Source organism: Rana temporaria, chromosome 5 (genome assembly GCF_905171775.1).
Source record: "Rana temporaria chromosome 5, aRanTem1.1, whole genome shotgun sequence".
In the NCBI taxonomy this organism is placed as follows: domain Eukaryota; kingdom Metazoa; phylum Chordata; class Amphibia; order Anura; family Ranidae; genus Rana; species Rana temporaria.
This window is the reverse complement of record NC_053493.1, coordinates 88,983,564-89,007,813: the sequence shown is the minus strand read 5'-3', so window position 1 is coordinate 89,007,813 and position 24,250 is coordinate 88,983,564. Positions and strand designations below refer to the sequence as shown.

Genomic DNA, 24,250 nt, shown 5'->3' with positions numbered 1-24,250 from the left:
AATCCCTTACCCTATCCAAAAAGTAGAAAATGTTTTGGCTTAAAGTGATTGTAAAATGTTATACTTACCTGCTCTGTGCACTGATTTTGCACAGAGTGGCCCGGATCCTCCTCTTCTCGGGTCCCACACTGGCCCTCCTGGCCCCACCATAATACTTGTAATAATTTGATATGCAAGGTCCATTTTATTTCACACAAACTGGGATATAATTAGAAAGCAGTGAGCATGACATTCACCAAACCTTCACTGTGTATCTTCATGATGAATGTGTTTTAATTGAAAGCATGCAACTTCACTTGAAATCACACAATTTCAAAGCCGCATGTCAGTGCAACTTCAGGTGTGACCTGGCTGACATCTGTGCAGCTTCATGCACAGATGTCTATGCAAGTCACACCTAAAATCACCAAAAGTAGTGCAAGAACTACTTTTTAAAATTGGTATGGCACCGCAAAAGCTGAAATTAGGGTGCGACTTGTCATGCGACTCACCACGACTTAGTGAATGTCACATTTGCTGTTTTACAAATATACCCCTGTGTATTTTTGCACACCTTTATCAGCAAAATGGACCACGAGTTGGGACAAACTGTAACACTGCTAGGGGAGTTTGAGCAGGTGTAAATAGGGTTAAACCGATACCGAGCATTTGCACAACTACTTGCTTCAATGCTTAATCTGATATCTGTTGTACCGGGAATAGATCACCCCCGACAGTACCCTGTGTCCTCCACTGTCTCCCCGGGTCCTCCTCCAGCTCCCCGGGTCCTCCTCTGGCTCCCGATGTCCTCCTCCGGCTCTCCAGGTTCTCCTCTGGTCCCCTCTTGTCCCAGATCTGTCAGGATAGAGAGTGGAGGAAGCAGCCTGTATATATGTCATTTACTGGCTCCTTTCTATTTCTGAATACACATGTCCATTCATGGGCTGCAGGGAAAGGGACTGGTTAATCTGTGTCCTCAGTCCCTTTCCCTGTCTCAAAGGAGAGATATCAGGGGTCTGTTTAGACTCTTGATATCTTACCAAAGCCCCCCCCCCTCCACCCAACAGGGCTGATAAAAAAAAAGAAGTAGACAGAATTTTAATAAATATTTAAAGGTTAAATTGTAAAAATAATAAAAATTGTAATAAAAAAAACACGGACACCATCCACCCCCACCCAAAAAGAAGAAAGCATTGTAAAAATAAATAACAAAAAAAATATAGAAATTATAAAAAATAATAAAAAAAAAATTGTAAAAATATATATATATTTATATATATTTATTGGGGTATAGCGCGCTCCCACGTATAGCGCGCACCCCTAAAGTTGCCCCGAAATTCCTGTGGAAAAACGTTTTTTGTACTTACAGTTTGGTGTCTTGCGCGGCGTCCATCGGCGGCCTCGTCGGGTCCGGCGTCCGTCTGCGGCTTCGGGTTTCCTCTTCGTTGGGTCTGGCGTCCTTCTGCGGCGTCCTCCCTGCTCGTTTCCCGCTTTCCCGCGCCGAGTTTGAATACTGCGCCGGCATATACCGAGCGCAGTACACTCGTGTATAGTCGGGCAGACTCGGCTACTCTCGCGCTCACGTGCTGTACGTCCAGGACGTGAGCGCGACAGGAGCCGAGACTGCCCGACTATACACGAGTGTACTGCGCTCGGTATATGCCGGCGCAGTGTTCGAACTCGGCGCGGGAAAGCAGGTATCGGCGTATATCGCGCACCCACGATTTTTCCCTGATTATATACGCCGATAAATACGATATATAAAGATTACCCCAAAAAAAATAAAGCATTGTAAAAATAAATAACAAAAAAATATATAAAATTATAAAAAATAAAATAAAAAATAAATTGTAAAAAATAAAATTGTAAAAAAAAGAAAATACTGACACAGCCCACGCCTCATCAGTGCCCATCAGTTCCACCTATCAGTGCCCATGCATGCTGAATATTAGTGCCACTGTCACATGGCATTAAAAAAAGTACAGTATCAGTAATTGGTATTGGTAATCAACAATTAAGATTTAAATCATGTGAAAAATGGGTGACTTGAGCTTTCTAAGTAAAGAACTGATTGTAAAACAATGCAATTTTGATATTTATTTCTCAATTGTAATTTATCAATGTAATACTTTCAATTTATTTTCTGTTACAGCACTTGGTTTCCCAACAACATATAGTTCATCATGAAAAGTCGATGAATCTGCTAAGTCTTTACACATCTCCATCATTACCCAACATTACTCTAGGACTTCCAGCAGTAGCTCCCCAACTCAGTGTAAGTACATTTAATATGCAAGCAGAACAGCAATAATATGTGTGCATATCTCTTGGGAGGAAACATTTCTGTATGCGCTTCGTATGCCATCTACTTGTGTGCAGCTCCCTGCCTATTGCAGGGTATTTTGTGAGGGGTATGGTACACTCCGAGGGCACTGCAAAACATGGTGCTCACAGAGATGCAGTTCCGATTCAAGTGGACTGCCATGGTGGATGTGCACTACCTTGAATGAAATGGTAATATTTAATTAAGCTTTTACTCATCATGTTATTGTGCAGCTCCAATCCCCCGTTTTCCCAAGGTGTCAGTCAGGACAATCTGTTACATTCACCACAACACCTTGGAACATGCCAGGAAAGGGTAAAAATTCAATTTATGCTGACAAAATGTAGGAACAACAGTTCACATATGTGCGTCAATGACTCTGACATTGAATTATCCTGCATATGGGAACTTTTAAATCATATGTAAAAGCTATGTTATAAAGAAAGGCGGCGGACTAGACAGTTTCAATAGTTGGAAAACGCACTGGAATGGCCAAGCACGATTTTAGATTTTAGAGAATTATCAAAGGAACAGCATCTGGACTATGAGGAGGTTATACAGATTCTATTAGCACAATGTGATATCTCTTTAGAGTTTTACAGGCTGAATCACCATGATAGTTGTTTGGAATTTACAAAGAAATTTAGTAATGATGTAGAGTGGTCGATTATAGTTTGGCGTGGAGTTCCTACAGTCTGTCTAAATCAGGGGTCTCAAACTGGCGGCCCTCCAGCTGTTGTGAAACTACACGTCCCATGAGGCATTGCAAGGCTCACAGTTAGGCCCCGTACACACGACCGAGTTTCTCGGCAGAATTCAGCCAGAAACTCGGTTCAGAGCTGAATTCTGCCGAGAAACCCGGCCGTGTGTACACTTTCGGCCGAGGAAGCCGACGAGGACCTTGGCGAGGAAATAGAGAACATGTTCTCTATTTCCTCGTTGTTCTATGGGAGAACTCGGCCCGCCAAGCTCCTCGGCGGCTCCAGGACTGAACACGCCGAGGAACTCGATGTGTTTGGCACGTCGAGTTCCTCGGCCGTGTGTACGGGGCCTTACAAGCATGACTCCCACAGGCAGAGGCATGATGGGACTTGTAATTTTGCAACAGCTAGAGGGCCATCAGTTTGAGACCCCTGGTCTAAATGGACCACCAGTGGAATACTACACTTCTACAATAAACCAGTAGGTATTGAATTATGGTCCAACAACACTGTTAGCAGATACTTTTGTGAGGTCCAGATCAAAAGCATAGAAAGCTGATGCTCATTGCCAAGCAAAGAGAAAGCAAAATATCTTACAAAAACTATTTCAGAAATATATATAGTAATGACCCATCAAGGTTTTGAAATAGAAGTTTGTTAATTACATTTTGCTATGCATCTCCAGACCAGAAGGCAGTCTGTCCATTCCCATAGCATTGTTTAGACAAGTCCGTATGATCATCAATATGCTGAGGTGTCAGACAGACAAAATCTGTAATTAACATATGCAGTGAATAAAGAACAAAGTATATTGCCATTTTACAAGTGAAATACAGATATTCACTCTGATTCTGATTAGTTGATATAAGTTATAACTACACTTTTGTTCTCATATTATTTGCTCCATTTTTAATGTAGAACTGTAGAACTGTGACCTCCAATAAAAAAAGAAAATGATGCAGCATTTAAAAAAAAAAACTCAAGAATCTTTTTTTTTTTTTTTTTTTAGGTATTTGCCTTGTAAAGTTAAATTACCTCTAATAATGTGTATTTAATGTGTGGGAAATGCCTCTGCTTTATGAAAAACCATGGCCCGGATTCACAAAGCACTTACGCCGACGTATCTAGAGATACGCCGCGTAAGTGCAAATATGCGCCGTCGTATCTGTGCGCCGTGCCCACAAAACTAGATACGCCTGAAAATAGGCTTCATCCGACCGACGTTACTTTCCTACGCCGGAGTATCGTGGGCGCATATTTACACTGGCCGCAAGTGGCACTCGCATTGATTTCCTATTCAAATATGGTAATGAGGGAGATACGTTGATTCACGAACGTACTTGCGCCCGGCGCATAATATACGCAGTTTGCGTAAGTCGTACGTCCGGCGTAAAGTTATTCCCCATATATGAGGCGCAACTCAAGCTAAGGTATGGACCAGGGAACACAGCTGTCGTATTTTACGTCGTTTACGTAGTACGTGAATAGGGCTGGGCGTAGGTTACGTTCACGTCGTAGGCAGTGATTCGACGTATATTAGGCAGTTGTTTCGACGTGATTGTGAGCATGCGCACTGGAATGCGGCCACGGGACGGCGCATGCGCCGTTAGTTTTAAGTACTTGTATGGCACTCGGCCCATCATTTGCATGGGGTCACGCCTCATTAGCATGGCTCACGCCCACTTCCACCTATGCTGGCTTACGCCGAGGAAACCCAGCGTAGATTTGACAGCGAGTGGGAGCACAGTGCTTTGTGAATACTGTGCTTGCCTCTCTGCGCTGCGTCGGCTTAGCGTATATTCGATACGCTACGCTGGCATAAATATGCGCCGATGTATGTGAATCCGGGCCTATTTGTTTAATTTGTACTATCATTAGTGTAAGTACCAAAGTTTTGGCACTGAAACGTACAGTTGCAGTAAAATACAGCGGGTCGGTCGAAATACAGCGGGTCGGTTGAACTCCACCACATTCATGCACATAGGCATTATGGGAATGAAGGAGGGGAGATTGTGCTGTTCACTGTCCCCTTAACTCCCTGTTTCCAATCACAAAATGCCTTATATTTTATGAAAAGTATACAAAATGTTTTGTGAATGGGTAAGGTAGAGTGTGAGCCACCTCACTGTCCTTCACTTTAAGGACCGTACTAAAGCTGCAACTGTACATTTTTGCACTGGCACCTAAGCTAACGGACACACATTATTAGAGAGGATTTTGTTTTATAAAGCAAATTTTTTAAATAGTTTGTTCCTGAAACGCAGATTCAATTACTGTAGTTATTGGCGTATAACACTGCAAATCACCCTGCAAATCGGTTGCAAATCGTGTGTGCGTGTTTTGAGCCGATACTGCAATTTGGGCTACCTCGGAGAGGGGGGCGAGACGAGCGCCCTCAGATTACATACAGCGAGAATCTCTTGTTTACTCAGCGGCCTCTGTAATAGGAAGTCTCGTCTCCTGGGCCAGCATTGGACCAGTGTTCTGTCTATCATAGAAGCCAGTCCAGGAGGCGGGACTTGTATTAAAGAGGCCGCAGAGTAAACAGGAGATTCTCGCTGTATGTAATCTGGCAGCGCTTATCTGGCCCCCCTTCCTGTGATGAGAATTGATCAGGCTGCATTCATGGCAATGTGGAGGCTGCAGATGGGCATTAACCAGGCTGCATTGATGGGCAATTGTGAGGCTACAGATCGTCATTGATTAAGCTGCATTGATGGGACATTGTGAAGCTGCAGATGGGCATTGATCAAGCTGCATTGATAGGCAATTTTGAGGCTGCAGTAGGGCATTGACCCTTATTTTGCTTCAAAGTTCTTTATTTAAAACTTTAGTTTTTTCCCTGAAACTCCCCTCTTAAAATGAAGGTGCGTGTTATACCCGTGTGCATGTTATATGCCAATAAATCTGGTATATGTGCATCTGCACTTACAGTTTTCTCTTAGTCCTCCTACAAAGTTCTACAGTTATTCTAGTGAAGCTGTTTTATGCATTGCAGGTTTCTTAACAGATATATATTTGCTAGTAGTCAGTTTAGCAGAATTGGTAGTTGTCTTTGTTGTCTTATGTCACTTAAAGCGGATGTGCCACTAAAACAATATATTAAAAGCTAGCAGCTACAAATACTGCAGCTGCTGACTTTTAATATAAGGACACTTACCTGTCCTGGAGTCCAGCGGTGATCGCAGCAGAGGATGAGCCGATCGCTCGTCACCCTGCTGCTCCCCCCTCCATCCACGGTGAGGGAACCAGGAAGTGAAGCGCTGCGGCTTCACTGCCCGGTTCCCTACGGCGCATGCGCGAGTCGCGCTGCGCCCGCCGATTGGCTCACACGCTGTGTGCTGGGAGCCGAGTGTTCCCAGCACACAACGGGCGACAGACGGGATGTGACGGAATGCCCGTCTTTCGCCCGTAGCGTGTGGCCGGAAGTGGGTGCAAATACCTGTCTTTAGACAGGTGTCTGCACCCCCCTCCCCCCTGAAAGGTGTCAAATGTGACACCGGAGGGGGGGAGGGTTCCGATCAGCGGGACTCCACTTTAGGGTGGAGGACCGCTTTAAGTGACTTGAAAGCCAATTGGAATTTAATTATGTAATTTGCATTGTCTGCCTTGCCTCCATCTCCACTCCATAGTCACTATTTTATACGTACAGTAAAAAGTTGATTGCCTAGCTGATGTTTTCTTGATAAATGGAAGAATCAAAATTCTCTTTAGTGTTATAATACACAATGGCTTGTTAAAGAAGCACAGATCTATCTCATTCCGCTTCAAGCTGAGCTCCCTACTTGCCAAAATTGATGCTCCTGGCTCTTCTTACAGCAACTTGGCTCCAATTTGATGCTTTCCCTCAAGACGTCTGGTACTGATAATGCTTAACAGCAAAGCACTGAGAGGTCTTGACAGATTGCTATATCTCAGATATGGTAACTTCAAAGAACTGTCACCATTACCAGCAGTATCCTGGATGAGCAGGATTGATACTTTTCTATATGAAAACCAGTGGGAACTGCAAAAATGAATCTCAGGCAGCTTAATATTTATTTCCTTGGTTTGCAAAGGTGCAATTTCCTTTGTTCTGTCCAAAAAAGGGGAACATTTTGCTTGCCCCTTTCTGGCTTATGCATACCTGGGACACAAACCTTTGTAGTCAGTAAAGATCTATGTGCCAAAGCAGTCAATAAGAAGAGCAGTTCTGAAACTATAACAATACATTTTCTTGGTAATCAGAAAGCTGAAGATGAAAAGTAAGTGGAAACCCAGACCAGACATCAATTGCATTGGACTTTTGGTTGGCAGGGTTCACTGTTTTCTGTTGATTCTGATTCCATTAAAAAATCTATAATAAACAAAGGTTAATACTTTGATTTTATTTTTTATTTTATGTTTTATTTATTGCTCTCCCAGTTTTTACCAAAATTGACATTTAATGTTTATTACTAGCCAAGTCTCAAATACGAATATATTTGCCAAAGTCCAGGTTAGTAGGCCATCAAAATGCTCAGTGTTTCTGATTTGGAAAGGTTAACATCACTTATTATCACTCTTGAAATGTACCTCTAATGGAATATAATGTATAAATTGTATTCTTCTTGTTTAAAAATGTATGCCATATAAGAACCATTCGTGTTTCAACTTATTTACAAGTTATGTTACGAGGTATCTTTACAGCCTATAAATCTAAATCTGATCTTTGTTTGTAGGCGACCCATTTTGTCCTATAATTATCTGTCGCCACTAAATTAAATGAACATATTCTTTGGAAGTTTGGATCATTATCATGGCTTCACAAGTATAAATGTTCAGGATACAAGCACAAGACGCTTGTAACAGAAGGCAGAAATAATGTTGGTTCACTATGTAGGTTAGTAGGTGGGTTAGTGAACAACTTTGAATTTAGTAACATCTTCATATCATATTAAAAATGCATGTGATAATACCAAACTCTTTGGCCCAGATTCTCGTAGATCGGGCGTATCTCTGCGGCGGCGTAACGTATGTCATTTACGTTACGCCGCCACAAGTTTTTCATGCAAGTGCTTAATTCACAAAGCACTTGCGTGTAAAGTTGCCGCGGCGTATCGTAAATCACGCGGCGTAAGGCCGCGTAATTCAAATTCGGCGGTTAGGGGGCGTGTTTCATTTAAATGAAGCACGTCCCCGCGCCGAACGAACTGCGCATGTGCCGTCCGTAAAAAATCCCAGGGTGCATTGCTCCAAATGACGTCGCAAGGACGTCATTGTTTTCGATGTGAACGTAAATGGCGTCCAGCCCCATTCACGAACGACTTACGAAAACGACGTAACTTTCCAAATTTCGACGTGGGAACGACATTGGTTGCGCCTCATATAGCAGGGGCAACTTTACGCCCAGACAAGCCTAACGTTAACGTCGTAACTTTACTGCGGAGGCGACACCTAGCGAAAAAAAAAAATTGCATTTAAGATCCGACGGCGTAAGAGCCTTACGCCTGTCGGATCTAATGGTTATCAATACGTAACTGATTCTAAGAATCAGTCGCATAGATACGACGGCCCAGATTAAGACTTACGACGGCGTACATGGTGTTGCGCCGTCGTAAGCCCTTTGAGAATCTGGGCCTAAGTTTCTATGTTTTTTAATTTGAGTAACTAAATATATAAGGGCCAACACAGGCTAACAGACAATAAAACACTCCACTCAATATTTCCAGAGGTCTGTTTTCATGGTTGTGCTTCACCTGGCTCCTCATCCTATAAATGTTCCGGCTGTGAGACCTATATGACAAACGATTTTAGAGATTTCCTTTAGACTGGTAGGACATTCAGTTACACCTACTATGCCTATGTGCATTTTATTTTCTCCAATATCTAATGGTTCCTATCACTAAAACAAATCCACACTACAATGTGCAGCCACACACTGGGCTATAGATTTATACCGGAAGTCTTGATTTTTTTCTCACAAATAATTGACAGATTAGACGCCATTATTTTGATGAGGAGAATTTTCCACACTCTTTTTGATATAATGCCTTGCTTTATAAATAGACATTTATTTTTAGACTGATTCTTTGTACGACCTTTATAAGGATTTGATACTCTATTTTGAGATATGAGATCTTATTATTCATTTTTTTTGCCTGTTATCCCTTTTTGATGTCAGTATCAATGCAAGGTGTCATTGAATAAGGTTCATTATATAAAGGTTTTGACTGTAAAGCCCTGTACAGACGATCGGTTTGTCCGATGGACTGTTTTCATCGGACAAACCGATAGTGTGTGGGCCCCATCAGTTTGTTATCCATCTGTAAAAAAAATAGAACATGTTTTAAATTTTTCCTACTGACATCAAAAAGGGATAACAGGCAAAAAAATTTAATAATAAGATCACATATCTCAAAATAGAGTATCAAATCTTTATAAAGGTCGTACAAAGAATCAGTCTAAAAATAAATGTCTATTTATAAAGCAAGGCATTATATCAAAAAGAGTGTGGAAAATTCTCTTCATCAAAATAATGACGTCTAATCTGTCAATTATTTGTGAGAAAAAAATCAAGACTTCCGGTATAAATCTATAGCCCAATGTGTGGCTGCACATTGTAGTGTGGATTTGTTTTAGTGATAGGAACCATGAAAAAAACGCTAGAAAAAAACGATCGTCTGTGTGGAAGTCCATTGGCCAGAAATCCATGCATGCTCAGAATCAAGTCGACGCATGCTCGGAAGCATTGAACTTCATTTTTTTCGTCGTAGCACGTTGTAGTGTTTTACGTCACCGATATTTGACTGATGGTGTGTAGGCAAGACTGATGAAAGTCAGCTTCATGGGATATCCAACGAAAAAATCCATCGGACTAGATTCCATCAGATATCCGATCGTGTGTACAGGGCTTTATTCTATTTTAAGTAGACATGCACCACTTTTTTATAACTATCTGGAATGTTAGGCCCATAATACCATTTTATAATATGTTTTTTTTTTATATATGTTCACTGTATACCTTCTGTATAAAAAGAGACAATACAAAAAAGGGGAGGGCTTGCAGGACATTTAACTTGAGGAACTAGATATGTATGTAATGTTAATAACATGGAAGTGGCATCAATACAATGCTTTATACGTGCTTGTACATATCTTAGCACAATGCAAGTTCCCCACTGTGACTACCTTTCCCTATATCAGTATAAAGTAGAAAAATACACCAGCCACACAACTTCAGCTTTTGAAATTTGCATAGTTAATATTTTATGAATGTCTCCTTTAAAGGATTTCTAAACCTAAAATTGAGTATGATTTATTTAGCCAGTAGCTATGCTTGCACAGATCCTGGTGTGAATTTTTAAGCTAGGCCTCCTCAGGTGTGAGTACATCATTGTAAGTTACTCAGTGATGTCACTGCACTGAGTGATGATAACAAAGTGGCTTTAATTAGAAATTGTGGATTCCTCATCCATTATGATGATTGAAGGGCCAATCACTCTAACTGGATCACCTAAGAACATAAACCCTGTTGTGTCCTTTATTCCTATGCTAATGTTCATGGCTTAAAAAGTACTGCAGCATTCATTTTGAAAAAAATAGAATAAAAAAACTTTTGAAGCAATTTAGAGCACACATATCCACACTATATGTGTTTTTTAAACTCCCTCCTACTCTGTTGACTGTTTTTAGTTAAAAGCACTCACAGGGCTTTAGAACAGAATGAGACTATTGCGAGGACCAGGTCTAGAAATGCCAGAAAGAACGACAGAAAGATAAATTGCTTATACTATAATCTTGCAAACAATATGATTAAATTATGTGCTTGAAACCCATGAAGGCTCATTTAAAGCACTGAGAGATAATTCCAAAGTTTCAGCTGAAATTTACATCCATAAAACAAATATTATATTATTATATACAGAACGTTGAAGTTGTTGCCTCTTTCTTTTGTCTTTCCTTCAATTATTGTTTTTGGAGCATATAGTAAAACAGGAGCTCGCCTTCCCTTGAGATTGGGAAAGCTTTCACTACACCTTGTAATTAATCCACAGACATTGTATAGACATGCTGCATTTCATTGCAGTGCACAGGAAGGGATTGCATGTAGCTGTACAGTAGTGCAACACACTGTGCTGCTGTACAGTAACATGTAAGAAGTGTCACTTATGTGGACTACAAATAAAGTTTGTACAGTAAAAAGAAAAAAGGGAGCGATGTGTTAAAATGCGTATCATATGTATGAAGTGTCACTTATGTCGACTTCAAATAAAGTTTGTACAGAAAAAAGGGAGCGATGTGTTAAAATGCGTATCATACCACCCCCTACCTCCAGCTTTTTGGAGCCAGAATGATGAGCTGCCGCACTCTAAACCACTGTGATGAACGGGTCATAAAACCAGTATAATATTTTGTACGAATCTGCCTCTATTCACTAGCAAGGCTAAAGCTGTCCATACATTGAAATGTGGCCGGTTCAGCAGGGACTGCCCAAATTTAGATCTTTGTATGGGCTACTATATACAGTCATACAGAAGTCCATCTACCGATTGATTTCTGTACAACCGCCCTATCAGATTTTCCTGCTCAACAGCCTCCCTGCTGTCAGAATACTATAGCACAGAAGGAGGAATTCCCCCATCCACATCAAGTTTGTGAATAGGGTAAGCGACTCATTTTTTTTTCATTCAACCTGCTGGTTGATCGGAAAAAAAATGACACATCTATGGGCTGCCTATTGCCGCGTACAAACGATCGGTTAAACCAATGAGAATGGTCTGACGGACGGTTTTCATTGGTCAAAACCGATCGTGTGTGGGCGCCATTGGTTGGTTAACCATCGGTTAAAAAAAAGCCAACTTATTTTAAAATTAACCAATGGATTCCTAACCGATAGGACAAAACCGATCGTTAGTAGGAATGACCAACGGTTAAAAATCCATGCATGCTCAGTATCAAGTCGAGGCATGCTTGGAAGCATTGAACTTCGTTTTTTTCAGCACGTCATTGTGTTTTACGTCACTGCGTTCTGACACAATCGTTTTTTTAACCGATGGTGTGTAGGCACGACGGACCATCAGTCAGCTTCATCGGTTAACCGATGAAAACGGTCCATCGGTCCGTTCTCATCGGATGGACTGATCGTGTGTACGCGGCCTAAGGGTTGAGAAAAAAAGAATAACACTTAAATAGAGAGTAAAGGAAACACATTTATAAATGACTCGTAAATAATTACACTAAATACAGAAACCACCCAGTGCCATGATTACATTTATTTTGCAGGCTACTTTTTCATGCTCTTGACCTGGCTTTAGAACAATATATTTTACATCAAGGGAGTTTTTGGAAGGTTTAAGGTACAAAGAAGAAAAGGGCACAAGTGATCAATGAATAAGATACAAAGTATTATGGGAAAAAGAGCCTGGACAGGCCGAGGTGGGAGTGAAAATCACAGATATGTGAAGAAAGGCAGCAGCACAGAAAATATATCACAAGCTCAGCCACACATCCAGCACTTAACCTTTCAGATGTCAGTGATGATAAGTGTGAGGAAAAAACACAGATGTGTAATTATGAAGCTTCAAAATGCTGATTGAAATTCCTCCCTTGCCAAGCCAGAGCAACATGTGCTGTAGAGAGAGAATCGCAAGCAATTCAGTTTTTGGGTGAAGACACTGCTTGTCCCTTTCTGTTTTAGCATTAATGCTGGCTGAAGAATATTACAGAACCCAAATTTTATACAGTAATCATATCACTTTAAATGTATAATTCTATAAATACAATTTGTAATTATATAAAAAAAAATGTATAGATATATAATTTTAATAAGGCATGACACTCATATTTTATAATAATTTTTTAAAAAGGGTTTTCTGCGCATTGCTTAAAAGGGTTGCAGCCCTCGTGTTTTTTCACCTTAATGCTTCCTACCGGCCCCCCAGCCCCCCGTTTTACTTACCTGAGCCCTGGAATTTCCCACGGCAGAAACACAATGTCCCTCTGTCTGGAGTTCTCGGTTCTTGATTGGATAGATTGATAGCAGCGCAGCCATTGGCTCCTGCTGTTGTCAATCAAATTCAATGATGCAGGTGCAGGGGGGCATCTATGGACGCTAAATGATGGACTCGGGAGCACACCTGCTATACAATGCGGGGAGGAGCCGTGAGAGCCGCCGAAGGACCCCAGAATTCGAGGATCGGGGGCCACGAGTGGAGGTAAGTATGACATGTTTGTTATTTAACCTGCCTAGCGGTGTTCCCGAGTGTGACTCGGGGTGAGATTTTCAGGCTGCGAATGGTAACCCCGAGTCACACTCGGGCTTGCCTCGCTCGATGCAGAAAAAAGGTTTTCTTACCTTTTCTCCGCGATCCAGCGTTGAATCCTCGCAGTGCACGGCGGGCGGATGTCCGCCCGATGCTGTGTGTTCCCCTGATTCCCTTCCCTGCGAGCGTCGCGACGCAGGGGGCGGAAGGAGGGGGGGCGGCGCGAAATTCAAAACGTATAAGTAGAAACAAAGTATAACACAGTAAAAACACACTGATATCATTGGATAAAATAAAAAAAAAATACAGTGACCTTTGATTGCCCCCCCCAGTGCTTTCCAGTGCCCTGTCTGCAGAATTACTGTACCATTACTGTACCAGTGTCTGTATATTGCACAGCAATAATGGCAAAGCGCGCCTCTGCATCAAACTAATTATGCGACCTGCTGCCAAACAGCGATAGCGATGCCGAATCCATTGGTGAGGAGCTGAGCGACAGCGACGTGTGGGAAAGTTCATCGTCGGATGCAGAAAGTGATGTGGTTGACGATCCTGCACCTGTGCCCAGCGACGTGCGGACCTGGTGCGCAATTGATTGCGCTACGGAGCACGTAGCGCCCCCTAGGTTTCCGTTCACAGGATCACCTGGAATAAAAGTGGACATAGAGGATGACAATCCCTTAGAATACCTCCGACTATTTTTGACCGATGAGGTGATCGACAAAATTGTTTTGGAGACCAATCGGTATGAAGAACAGCAATCTGCTACCCAGCAGTTATTTTCAAGACGCAGAAAATGGGAGCCTGTGACCAGCGAGGATATATGGAAATTCCTTGGCCTCCTAATTTTGCAGGGAGTGGTGGGAAAACCACTCCAAAAGTGGTACTGGACCACAAATAAATTATTGGCCACACCTTTTTTTGGAACAGTAATGTCCGAATATCGGTTTTCACTTATAATGAAATATTTGCACTTTGCAAATAATGAGGAATTTGACGAACGGTCTCATCCAGCTCCAAAGCTTAAAAAAATTTGGGATATTTACCAAATGGTCCTGCAGAATTTCCAGCGGACCTACATACCTGAGAGGGACATTACAATAGACGAAAGTCTCATGGCCTACAAAGGTCGCCTAAGCTGGATTCAATTCATTGCGTCTAAGCGCGCTCGCTTTGGGATAAAATCCTTTATGTTATGTGAGTCCAGCTCTGGATATATTTGGAACTCAGTACTTTATACTGGCAAAGGGACCAAATTCTCACAGAGATTCAGTGACTATGGAATGGCAACCGCGTCAGTGCTTTCATTGATAGAGCCCTTGCTCAACCAGGGCTACTGTATCACTACGGACAATTTCTATACGTCCCCAGAACTATACGAGTTCCTACTTCTGAATAGGACAGACGCTTATGGGACTGTGAGGCCTAACCGGCGTGACATGCCGTCAGGATTTCCAAACAAAAAGCTCGGGAAAGGACAAGTAGCTGCATGGCAAAAGGGGAAAATGTTGGCTCTGAAGTGGCGGGACAAAAAGGACGTTTCCCTTTTGAGCACGGTCCACAACACCTCGACCGCCATGGTCCATACCAAAGGTGGAAAAGACGTTCTAAAGCCACAGGTGGTGTTGGACTACAACCACACGATGGGAGGTGTGGACAGGGCTGACCAGGCCATGACTTTTTACCCTGCAATGAGAAAGCAGCAAAAAAAATATTATAAAAAGATTTTCCGACATCTTTTGGAGCAATGTCTTTGGAACTCTTTCATCCTGCTCAAAAAAAAAATGTCAGGTCTATGGTCCATGCGGACTTTATGTGGAAGGTGGCTGAACAAATCTTCCTCAAAAACCAAACACCAACGGCGGTAAACCGTTCTGGACGACGGGCTTCTGGGGTTGTAAATCCAGAGCGACTGACTGGTCGTCATTTTTTGGACCACGTACCACCCACTCCAAAAAAAGCAGCACCCACACGGATGTGTGTGGTTTGCTGCTCCAAGCGCGACGCCAGCGGAAGGAAAATTCGCAAAGAAACGCGCTACTGTTGTCTCGACTGTGATGTTGGACTTTGCGCCATACCGTGCTTTAAGGATTTCCACACCCGAGACATTTATTGAATTATCATTTTGCACCCCTGTTTGACCCCCCAAAAAATCAGAGTATCTGAATATATTATTTGTTAAAATTTATTGAATAAAAACTATTGTTATTATTAAATTATTATTTGTTATTATTTATTATATTATAATTTATGATTTTGTGTTTCAAACTTTGTCATAGTCTATTAGAGACTCTGGTTTGGACAGATTTAGGTGAGTTATTCCTAAGAATTGCAGGCCTGCAATCTAAAACGCCAAATTTCCATGCAAAATAATGGTACCGCTTTCAGCACCTTTTTTCAGAAAGAATCATACCGCCAGGGAGGTTAATTTTTTTTTACATCAAATCTTTAAAATAACTTTAATGTGAGTCTCACTGGAGACTAGTTGAGGACAGTGGTGTTGATTTATCAAAAGTAGAGAGTGCAAAACCAATCAGCTTCCAGTTTTTTTGTCAAAGCTTAAAGTGGTTTTAAAGTTTTTTTTTTTATCTTGGCGCATTCTATGCATTATGATAAAAAAAACTTTCGGTGTGCAGCAGCCCCCCTTAGCGCCCCTAATACTTACCTGAGCCCATCTTGATCCAGCGATGTTGCACAAGAGACTCAGCTGTCCGGGACTCTCCCTCCTCATTAGTACCAATGGCTTCCGCTGCTACCAAAAAATCTGTGAGCCAATAAGTAGAAAGAAGGGGCAGGGCCAGGCCACAGCTTCGTGTCTGAATCAATATACAGATCTGTGGCTTGGCTCGGGTGCCCACATAGCAAGCTGCCTGCTGTGGGGGCACTCAATGGGAGGGAGGAGTCGGGGACCCGAGAAGAGGAGGATCTAGAATGCTCTGTGCAAAACCACTAGAACAAAGCAAGTAAGTATTAAAAAATAAAATAAAAAAATTGATACTTAAGTATCACTTTTATTGAACAAGTTGAAGTTAGAAGCTGATTGGCTACCATGCACCACATTTTTCACTCTCCAGTTTTATTAAATCAAACTCAATTGATAATATCTTGTTTTTACATTGTATATGCTGATTTTAAACTATAATTCGGAAATTCTATGAAAGTCTGGCCGCATGTTTTTCAGAACTGGGTGAATATGAAATCATTAAAACTGTTTTATAATTTAAAAAAAGCCTGCTGTCAGATACAGAGGGGCTTACGTATACCTACAGCACCCTTTTAAACCTAACTGTTCTGATTGGCAAAGCTCCAACAATTCTTGGTAGCTTCTTGCCTCTTACCCCTTTCCTACACATTCCTGTTGACCAATCATTAGGACACACTGCGTTAACATTTAACTAAAGGCAAAACGTTTTTGTTTTTTTTATTTGGAAAGAGTGATGGGAGGTTTATAACTCGAGTTGCCACCAGAACAGGAATAGTGGGGAAATCATCCAATGAGCACACTTGTTCCCATGACAACTTTATAAAAGGGGATTTCATGCACATTGAAAAGATATCCTCTCACTTCCTGTTGATTCTGTAGGACAGGAAGTGATGGGAAGTCTCCCTAATGAGACAGAGATTGCAAGAAAAAAAAACAGTGGTGTTAGCCCTTTCCTAATCTTTCCAAAAATGAATATTGGCTAAGATGGTGCACAATTATTGCCATGTCCGTATTTTGGCAATGTATTACTTAAATTTGGCTTTATGGCTGGGGATGTAAGTAAATAGGCTGGGTGATGACAGTGGTTGGTAAGGATGCAGTGGATGGAAGCACCTGCTGCTTTCTTAGCAACCATTGGCAGCTAAAAGCTATCATGTTTGTCAATGCTAAACACCCTAAACCACAGGTATCAAACTGCCGGTCCTCCAGCTGTTGTGGAACTACCAGTCCCATGAAACATTGCAAGGCTGACAGTTACAGGAGTGACTCCTACAGGCAAAGGCATGATGGGACTTGTAGTTTCGCAACAGCTAGAAGGCCGCCAGTTTGAGACCCCTTGTAGTCCCGCAGTAGCTGAAAGGCCACCAGTTTACACCTCTTCACAAAAGTCCCAACAGCCAGAGTTTGGTCCAATTGTATTTTGGAAAAGAATACTGAGCTTATACCTTGTGCAGAACAGTTAATGTCAAATGTACTATTGCATCTTGTGATGAATTTCCTCAATGTGGACTCAAGCTTTATATTATGACAGAAAAATCTCCTTAACGGGACGCAGAAATCATTTAAAATCAGACACACGTGCTTCCCCTTCCTCTCCCTATTTAAAACTAACTTTGAAGTTGGGCTTTCATTTTGGACAGTCCTTGCATTTACCTGCAATAAAACATGTGTTTATAATAGCAGAAAATGCAGAGTTGGAAAGAAGCCGTACAAAGATATTCCAATGTGGAATCATTACATACTGAAGCCTCGTACACACGACCGAGGAAACCGGTCGTGTATACGTTTTTCATCGAGGAAACCGTTGAGGAACTCGATGAGGAAAAAAGAACAAGTTCTCTTTTTCCTCGACGGGAGTGTCAATTTCCTCATCGTGTTCCTCGTCGGGCTGGTTTTCGACGAGAAACACGATGGTGTGTATGCTAAGAAACCCGCGCATGCTCAGAATAAAGTATGAGATGGGAGTAAAAGTAGCATTTGTAATGGAGATAACAAATTTTTCACGCTGTAACAGACTGAAAAGTGCAAATCGTCTCCGACCAAACTTTTACTTAACACGCAGTAACATGAGATTAGATAAAGCAGCCCCAAGGGTTGTGCCAGTGGAATCGAACTTACCCTGCCATTGTATGTGTTGTACGTCACCGCATTTGAGAACGAGGAGATTTGGTCTTGACCGTGTGTACGCAAAGCAAGCTTGTCGAGTTCCTTGACAAGCCTAACGAGGAACTCGTCGAGGAAAATGATGTGTCTCGCCCGACGAGTTCCTCGGTCGTGTGTACGAGGCCTAACTGTACTCAACAATGGGAATTCAGTGTGCAATGTAAAGGATGCTGTTTATGGAACCTATTCAGAAAGAATAATGGAGGCTAAACGATTAGCGCTTTTTAATGAACAATTCAATATTTAGCCCAGTAATGCGTGTATAGTAATATTCGATAATCAGTGTAATATTTCCCAAGACATCTGTAAGCTGCTGTCTTTTTCGGTCTCCTTTGATGCTTTTTATCTTAGAAGAATGACAGTGTGTAATAATAGAAGCATTTATGGATCATGCTGCATTAGCATTTTTGGTAAATTTTCTGTAGAAATGCCCCATACAAACCTTTTTAATGTGGGATGTGGTAGGAAATCACTAAAACAACTTTGTGAAATATTGTGTGCACACTGAATGAAAACTGCTGATGGACTTTTATGTTCCCGGAGTAGCATTGATTGCTGTATTTTTGGAGAAGACGTTTGTGTTTTATTGCTGGGCTATTTATTGTTGATAGACAAAAGTTTCCAGACTTACCCAATTTTAGGCAAACATGTTCTTTGATAAAAGTAAGACTCATCTGTCTGTGTGGAGATGCAATTTATCTCCCAGAATAGAAGAATAAAACATTAAAACGTAGACATGAGATGTATAGTGTTCCTGTTTGACTTCTATATAATGAGGAGTCACACTATAATATTGTAAAACAGTTTACATTTTTACAATGTTTTTTTAGCAAGTTTTGCTGAGCCTGAAGTGCATGTGATCACTAAAAATGAATTTCCCTTCACTATAAAATAAACTTCCCCTTATTGGTCTGTTAAATCTGCCGTTATCTCCACGACTAAGTTTTATTGTGTGAAATGTATTAGGATTGGTTCTGTGGCGGGGACTGTCAAAGTCATGCTTGTGGATTTCCGAGACAAATCAACACGGATACTAGTGATCCTTTCAGTGTGGAGCAGTTTCCTTTTCTGCATTCACTCTGTGAACATGGATGGCTCTTAGGCCCCTTTCACACTGGGGCGGTGGGTGTGTCGGCGGTAAAGCACAGATATTTTTAGTGGCATTTTACTGTCAATTTTGCGGCGCTATTAGGCCACTAGCGGGGCGCTTTTAACCACCGCTAGTGCCCGAAAAAGGGTAAAAACCACCTGCAAAGCACTGCTGCAGCAACGCTTTGCCGACGGTATAGCCAATGGTGCCCATTTATTTCAATGAGCAGGAGTGGTGGAGGAGCAGTATACACCAAAGATGCTGCTAGCAGGACATTTTCTAGCGTCCTGTCAGCGCATCGCCTAAGGGCTTTCACACTGGAGCGAAAACGAATACAGCCTAATGATTGACCCTAATGATTGGTAAGCTGCAGTATATTACATTTTGGGTTTAATACCGCTTTGAGGCTGCTTTCACAGCTTTGTATTACCGCAATGCATAGTACTGCAGTATACACACATTAGCATGTTGCCGTTCCATTCATTTTGAGTGTGCACTGCAACCCAAGGTTATGCACTACCATGTGTTGCTGTGTGCAATTTATGTCTGTGTTAGCGCATTGGCACCGCACATTATGTGACATAACGCATGTAAGCTTGCATTCGCCAACACACTGCACACGTGTGAATGGGGCCCAAAGCATAACTGCACAATTATTAAAGCCTTCAGCATGGACATATTTCCCACATTTCTCCGCAGCTTGCCAAGCTCACCTCTATTACCCTAGCCCCTAGACACCATTCTACCCCCGTAAACTCTGATAAGTACACAATATAGTTACATAGTCCATCAGGTTGAAAAAAGACTCAAGACACAATATACTGTAAAGCACAGAAATAAAAGCTCATATTGGCTCACATTGGCTCATGGGTAAAAAGCTATTTTTTATTACTGATTCAGACCTTCCTAGCTGTGGAATTCTACGAATGTAAATAACCGTCCATGAATCATGTTGTTTTAAATGGTCTTTAGGCGATCCCTTAACAAAATAAACACATTTATTTAGGGAAGTCTACCCCAACTCTACCTAAGTAAGAACTGTACCTAAGCCACCTCCATCAGATCATCCTCTGCAGCTATTACCTTTTGTACCACCTCCCCCTCTCTTTAGATTGTAAGCTCCATGAGCAGGACCCTCCTGACCCTTCTGTATTGGACTGTATAGTAATCATACTGTCCCCCCTCCACATTGTAAAGCGCTGTGCAAACTGTATAAATCCTAAATAATAATAATAATAATAATAGAAGTGTATGACTGTTAGGCTTCATGAACACAGAGCCTACTTTGACCATCGGCCACTGGACAATTCAAAACATAGCAAAATAGCTTCTAAAAAGCACCGTGATTTTGCCACATTTTCTGGCTGCCAGCAGTCAAAATTTTCCAATCCTGAATGCAATTCTTCCATGTTAAGGAGAGGGAGGTTGAAGCTCCCCTAACAGCAACAGCTGCTAAACTCTGGTAAAAGCCTATGGGATTGATTTACCAAAGGGAAATCCACTCTGCACTACAAGTGTAGATCTGAGGGTAAGCTCTGAAATTAGGGGAAGCTCTGCCGATTTTATCATCCAATCATATGCAAGCTTAAATGCTGTTTTTTTATTTTCCTTGCATGTCCCCTTCAGATCTACAGCGACTGCACTTCCAAGTGCACTTGTAGTACAAAGTGGATTTGCCTTTAGTAAATCAACTCCATTGGGTATATTGACACATAGGGGTTGATTTACTAAAGGCAAATAGACTGTGCCCATTGACAACTGCAGTTGCACTCTGCAAGGGCAGTTGCTCCAGAGCTTAGAAAATTAGGTAAAGATTGACTTTGCAAAGAATTTCCAATCACATGCAAGGAAAATGAAAAAAAAATAATTTTTGCTTCCACATAATTGGATGATGAAAGTCAGCAGAGCGCCACCTCATTTAATAAGCTCTGGTGCAATTTCTCTTTTCAAAATGCACAGTCGATTTGACTTTAGTAAACCAACCCTCTGAGGCTTTTATGGAATTGAGTTGATGTGTTTTGGCAAAAAAAAAAACTTAGAAGCTGTAGTGTACATGAAGCCTTAAACCCTGTACACACGATCGGCTTGTCTGATGAAAACGGACCGATGGACTGTTTTCATCGGACAAACCAATCGTGTGTGGGCCCCACCGGTTTGTTTTCCATCGGTAAAAAAATGTTTTAAAATGTTCCCATGGATAAGAACTGATAGAAAAAAACGATCGTCTGTGTGGAACTCCATCAAAGAAAAGTCCATGCATGCTCAGAAGCATTGAACTTCATTTTTCTCAGCACGTCGTAGTGTTTTATGTCACTGCGTTGGACACGGTCGGATTTTTGACCGATGGTGTGTAGGCAAGACTGGTGAAAGTCAGCTTCATCGGATATCCAACGAAAAAATCCATCGGATTAGATTCCATCAGATATCCGATCGTGTGTACAGGGCATTAGAGGCATTGGGACCTCTTATAGCAATAGTAAACCGCAGTTGGTGAAAAAAAATCCCTGCAAGGCAATGTCATAATGTGCTAGTATGCATCACATACTAGCACATTATAAGAGACTTACCCTACAACAAGTCCTCCAACGCCGTGTTGTCACCGCTGAGAGGACTGACATCTTCCCCAGTCTTCCTTTCAAGTTTGCGGCCTCCGGTTACATGAGTTGCTGGGGAGCAATAATGTCACTCCTGGGCATGCGCATAGGAGCCGCAGTTTCCGGAATGGGCTCTGAAGGTCAGAATGCACGCGCCGTGGACGTCATCAGCTGCATGCACTCTGAATATCTCCTAAACGGTGCAGGAGATATTCGCAGTACCTACAGGTAAGCCTTACTATAGGCTTACCTGTAGATATAAGTTGTGTAACAGAGTTTACCACCAATTTAGACATTTGTTTTTAAAAGAAAATGTGTAGTTTTCATGAAATTGTTTTGGTTTTGTCTAATGTAACAGTTTAAAATCAGCAGATTTCTCTTTTTAACATGCAAACAGAAATGCAATACAAGGGGTTAAGATAATATTATATTAAATTTCCTTCTCGTTTCAATGTTAGAAATTTGGAGTATCCATTAAAAGTCTCTTTATGTGTGTCTATATTCAGATTTATTTATCACTCAGATATGAGTCATCTAATAAAGGGAGGTAAAGGAAGAGAATATCTGTTTATTGTCACCACCTCACCCTTGGTGACAGCTATTATTGGGTGATGAGAACCAGGTCTGATTACTCCCCAAACAAAGACACACTTTTTTTTCTTTTATATTCTATATCAGAGAAGGAATCCACTGTTAAGATTGCTAGACTGAAAGGACTGAAGGACAATTAAAGTGGTGGGGATATTATGCAGCCACAGGACCAGCTTTCAGCACATAATGTAGTACTTACATCTCCATCCACCCTCATGCACCTCTCAAAGCATGCCCATTGTATCTCCATTTAGAAGAGAACATGCATGCCTACTTTGACCATCCCAGGAATCATGAAGGTCAAAGCAGGCCGAGGGAATTGTTACATGGGGTGCATGGAGGTGCGTAGCATATTCACAGGGGCATAAACAGCAATGGCAGGTATTGGTGGACAAATAGCTACCTGCTATCATAAAGGAACTGAATATCCCCGGCATTAAAAATTATGAACAGCTGGTATTTTTTGTCTTTTCACAGTTCAGTCCCAGGGTTCTGTGCTGGGACCAATCCTGTTTAATTTGTTCATAAATGACCTGGAGGATGAGGTAAACAATTCAATCCCCTGGGCTTAATCTTAATAATTGAAGGGGCCCCCTGGAGCAGAGAAGTGGGGGGGGTTGTTACCGCCAACCAATCATACTTGTTGAGCGGGGGGGGGGGATCCGCTGACTGACCAATCGACTTCAGTAATTTTGGGGCCCCTTAAACAGCTGCAGTGAAGTTGTTGAGGGGGGGGGGCTGGGGGCTGCCGAGAATTACATCCATCTGCCGAAGTTGTTGAGTGAGGGGGGGTTCAGAAATTGCCGCAAAATTGCAGGAGGGGGTTGCCGTGACTGCCGCGAAATTGTGGGAGGGGGTTGCTGCGATTGCCGCGAAATTACGGGAGAGGGTTGCCGCGAAATTGCGGGATGGGGTTGCTGCGATTGCCGTGAAATTATGGGAGGGGGTTGCCACGAAATTGTGGGAGGGTGTTGCCGTGACTGCCGCGAAATTGTGGGAGGGGGTTGCCACGAAATCGCGGAAGGGGGTTGCTGCGATTGGCGCGAAATTACGGGAGGGGGTTGCCACGAAATTACGGGAGGGGGTTGCCGTGACTGCCATGAAATTACGGGTGGGGGTTGCCGTGACTGCCGCAAAATTGCAGGAGGGGGTTGCTGCGATTGCCGCAAAATTACGGGAGGGGTTGTGGCGAAATTGCGGGAGGGGGTTGCCGTGACTGCCATGAAATTGTGGGAGGGGGTTGCTGCGATTGCCGCGAAATTACGGGAGGGGGTTGCCGGAAAATTGCGGGAGGAGGTTGTCGCGATTGGGCCCGGAGCCCCCTATTGGGCGGGGCCCATGGGCTTGAGCCCAGTCAAGCCCAATGGTAAGTCTGGCTCTGACTACATGGCAAGTGAGATTCAATGTAGAACATTTTTAAATGATGCATCTGAGTGGCAAAAATACAAATGCAATTTATACACTGGGGGGGGGGAGAAACTCTGGGGGGAATCCAGGATGGAAAAGGACCTGGGGGTCCTAGTGGATGATAGGCTCAACAATGGCATGCAATGCCAAGCTGTTGCTAACAAAGCAAACTGAATATTGGCATGCATTAAAAAGGGGATTATCTCCAGAGATAAAACAATCATTCTTCCACTCTACAAGACTCTGGTCTGGCCGCACCTGGAATATGCTGTCCAGTTCTGGGCACCAGTCCTCAGGAAGGATGTACTGGAAATGGAGAGAGTACAAAGAAGGGCAACAAAGCTCTATAAGAGAGAGTACAAAGAAGGGCAACAAAGCTCTATGGAGAGAGTACAAAGAAGGGCAACAAAGCTCTATAAGTATTTATTCCAATCCAATCCAATCCAAAGCTAATAAAGGGTCTGAAGGATATTAG

The 24,250-nt window shown here is 42.3% G+C and overlaps 1 protein-coding gene across 3 annotated transcripts in view; it reads left to right on the top strand.

Moving 5' to 3' along the window:
- The window catches only part of HDAC9 (histone deacetylase 9), an 821,625-nt gene that overhangs the window by 655,299 nt on the left and 142,076 nt on the right, over positions 1-24,250 (top strand). For all 3 annotated transcript variants that reach the window (XM_040352828.1, XM_040352826.1, XM_040352829.1), the window contains exon 10: positions 2,132-2,254. In XM_040352828.1, the coding sequence (XP_040208762.1) occupies positions 2,132-2,254 (123 nt within the window). The remainder of the gene's footprint in view (positions 1-2,131; positions 2,255-24,250) is intronic.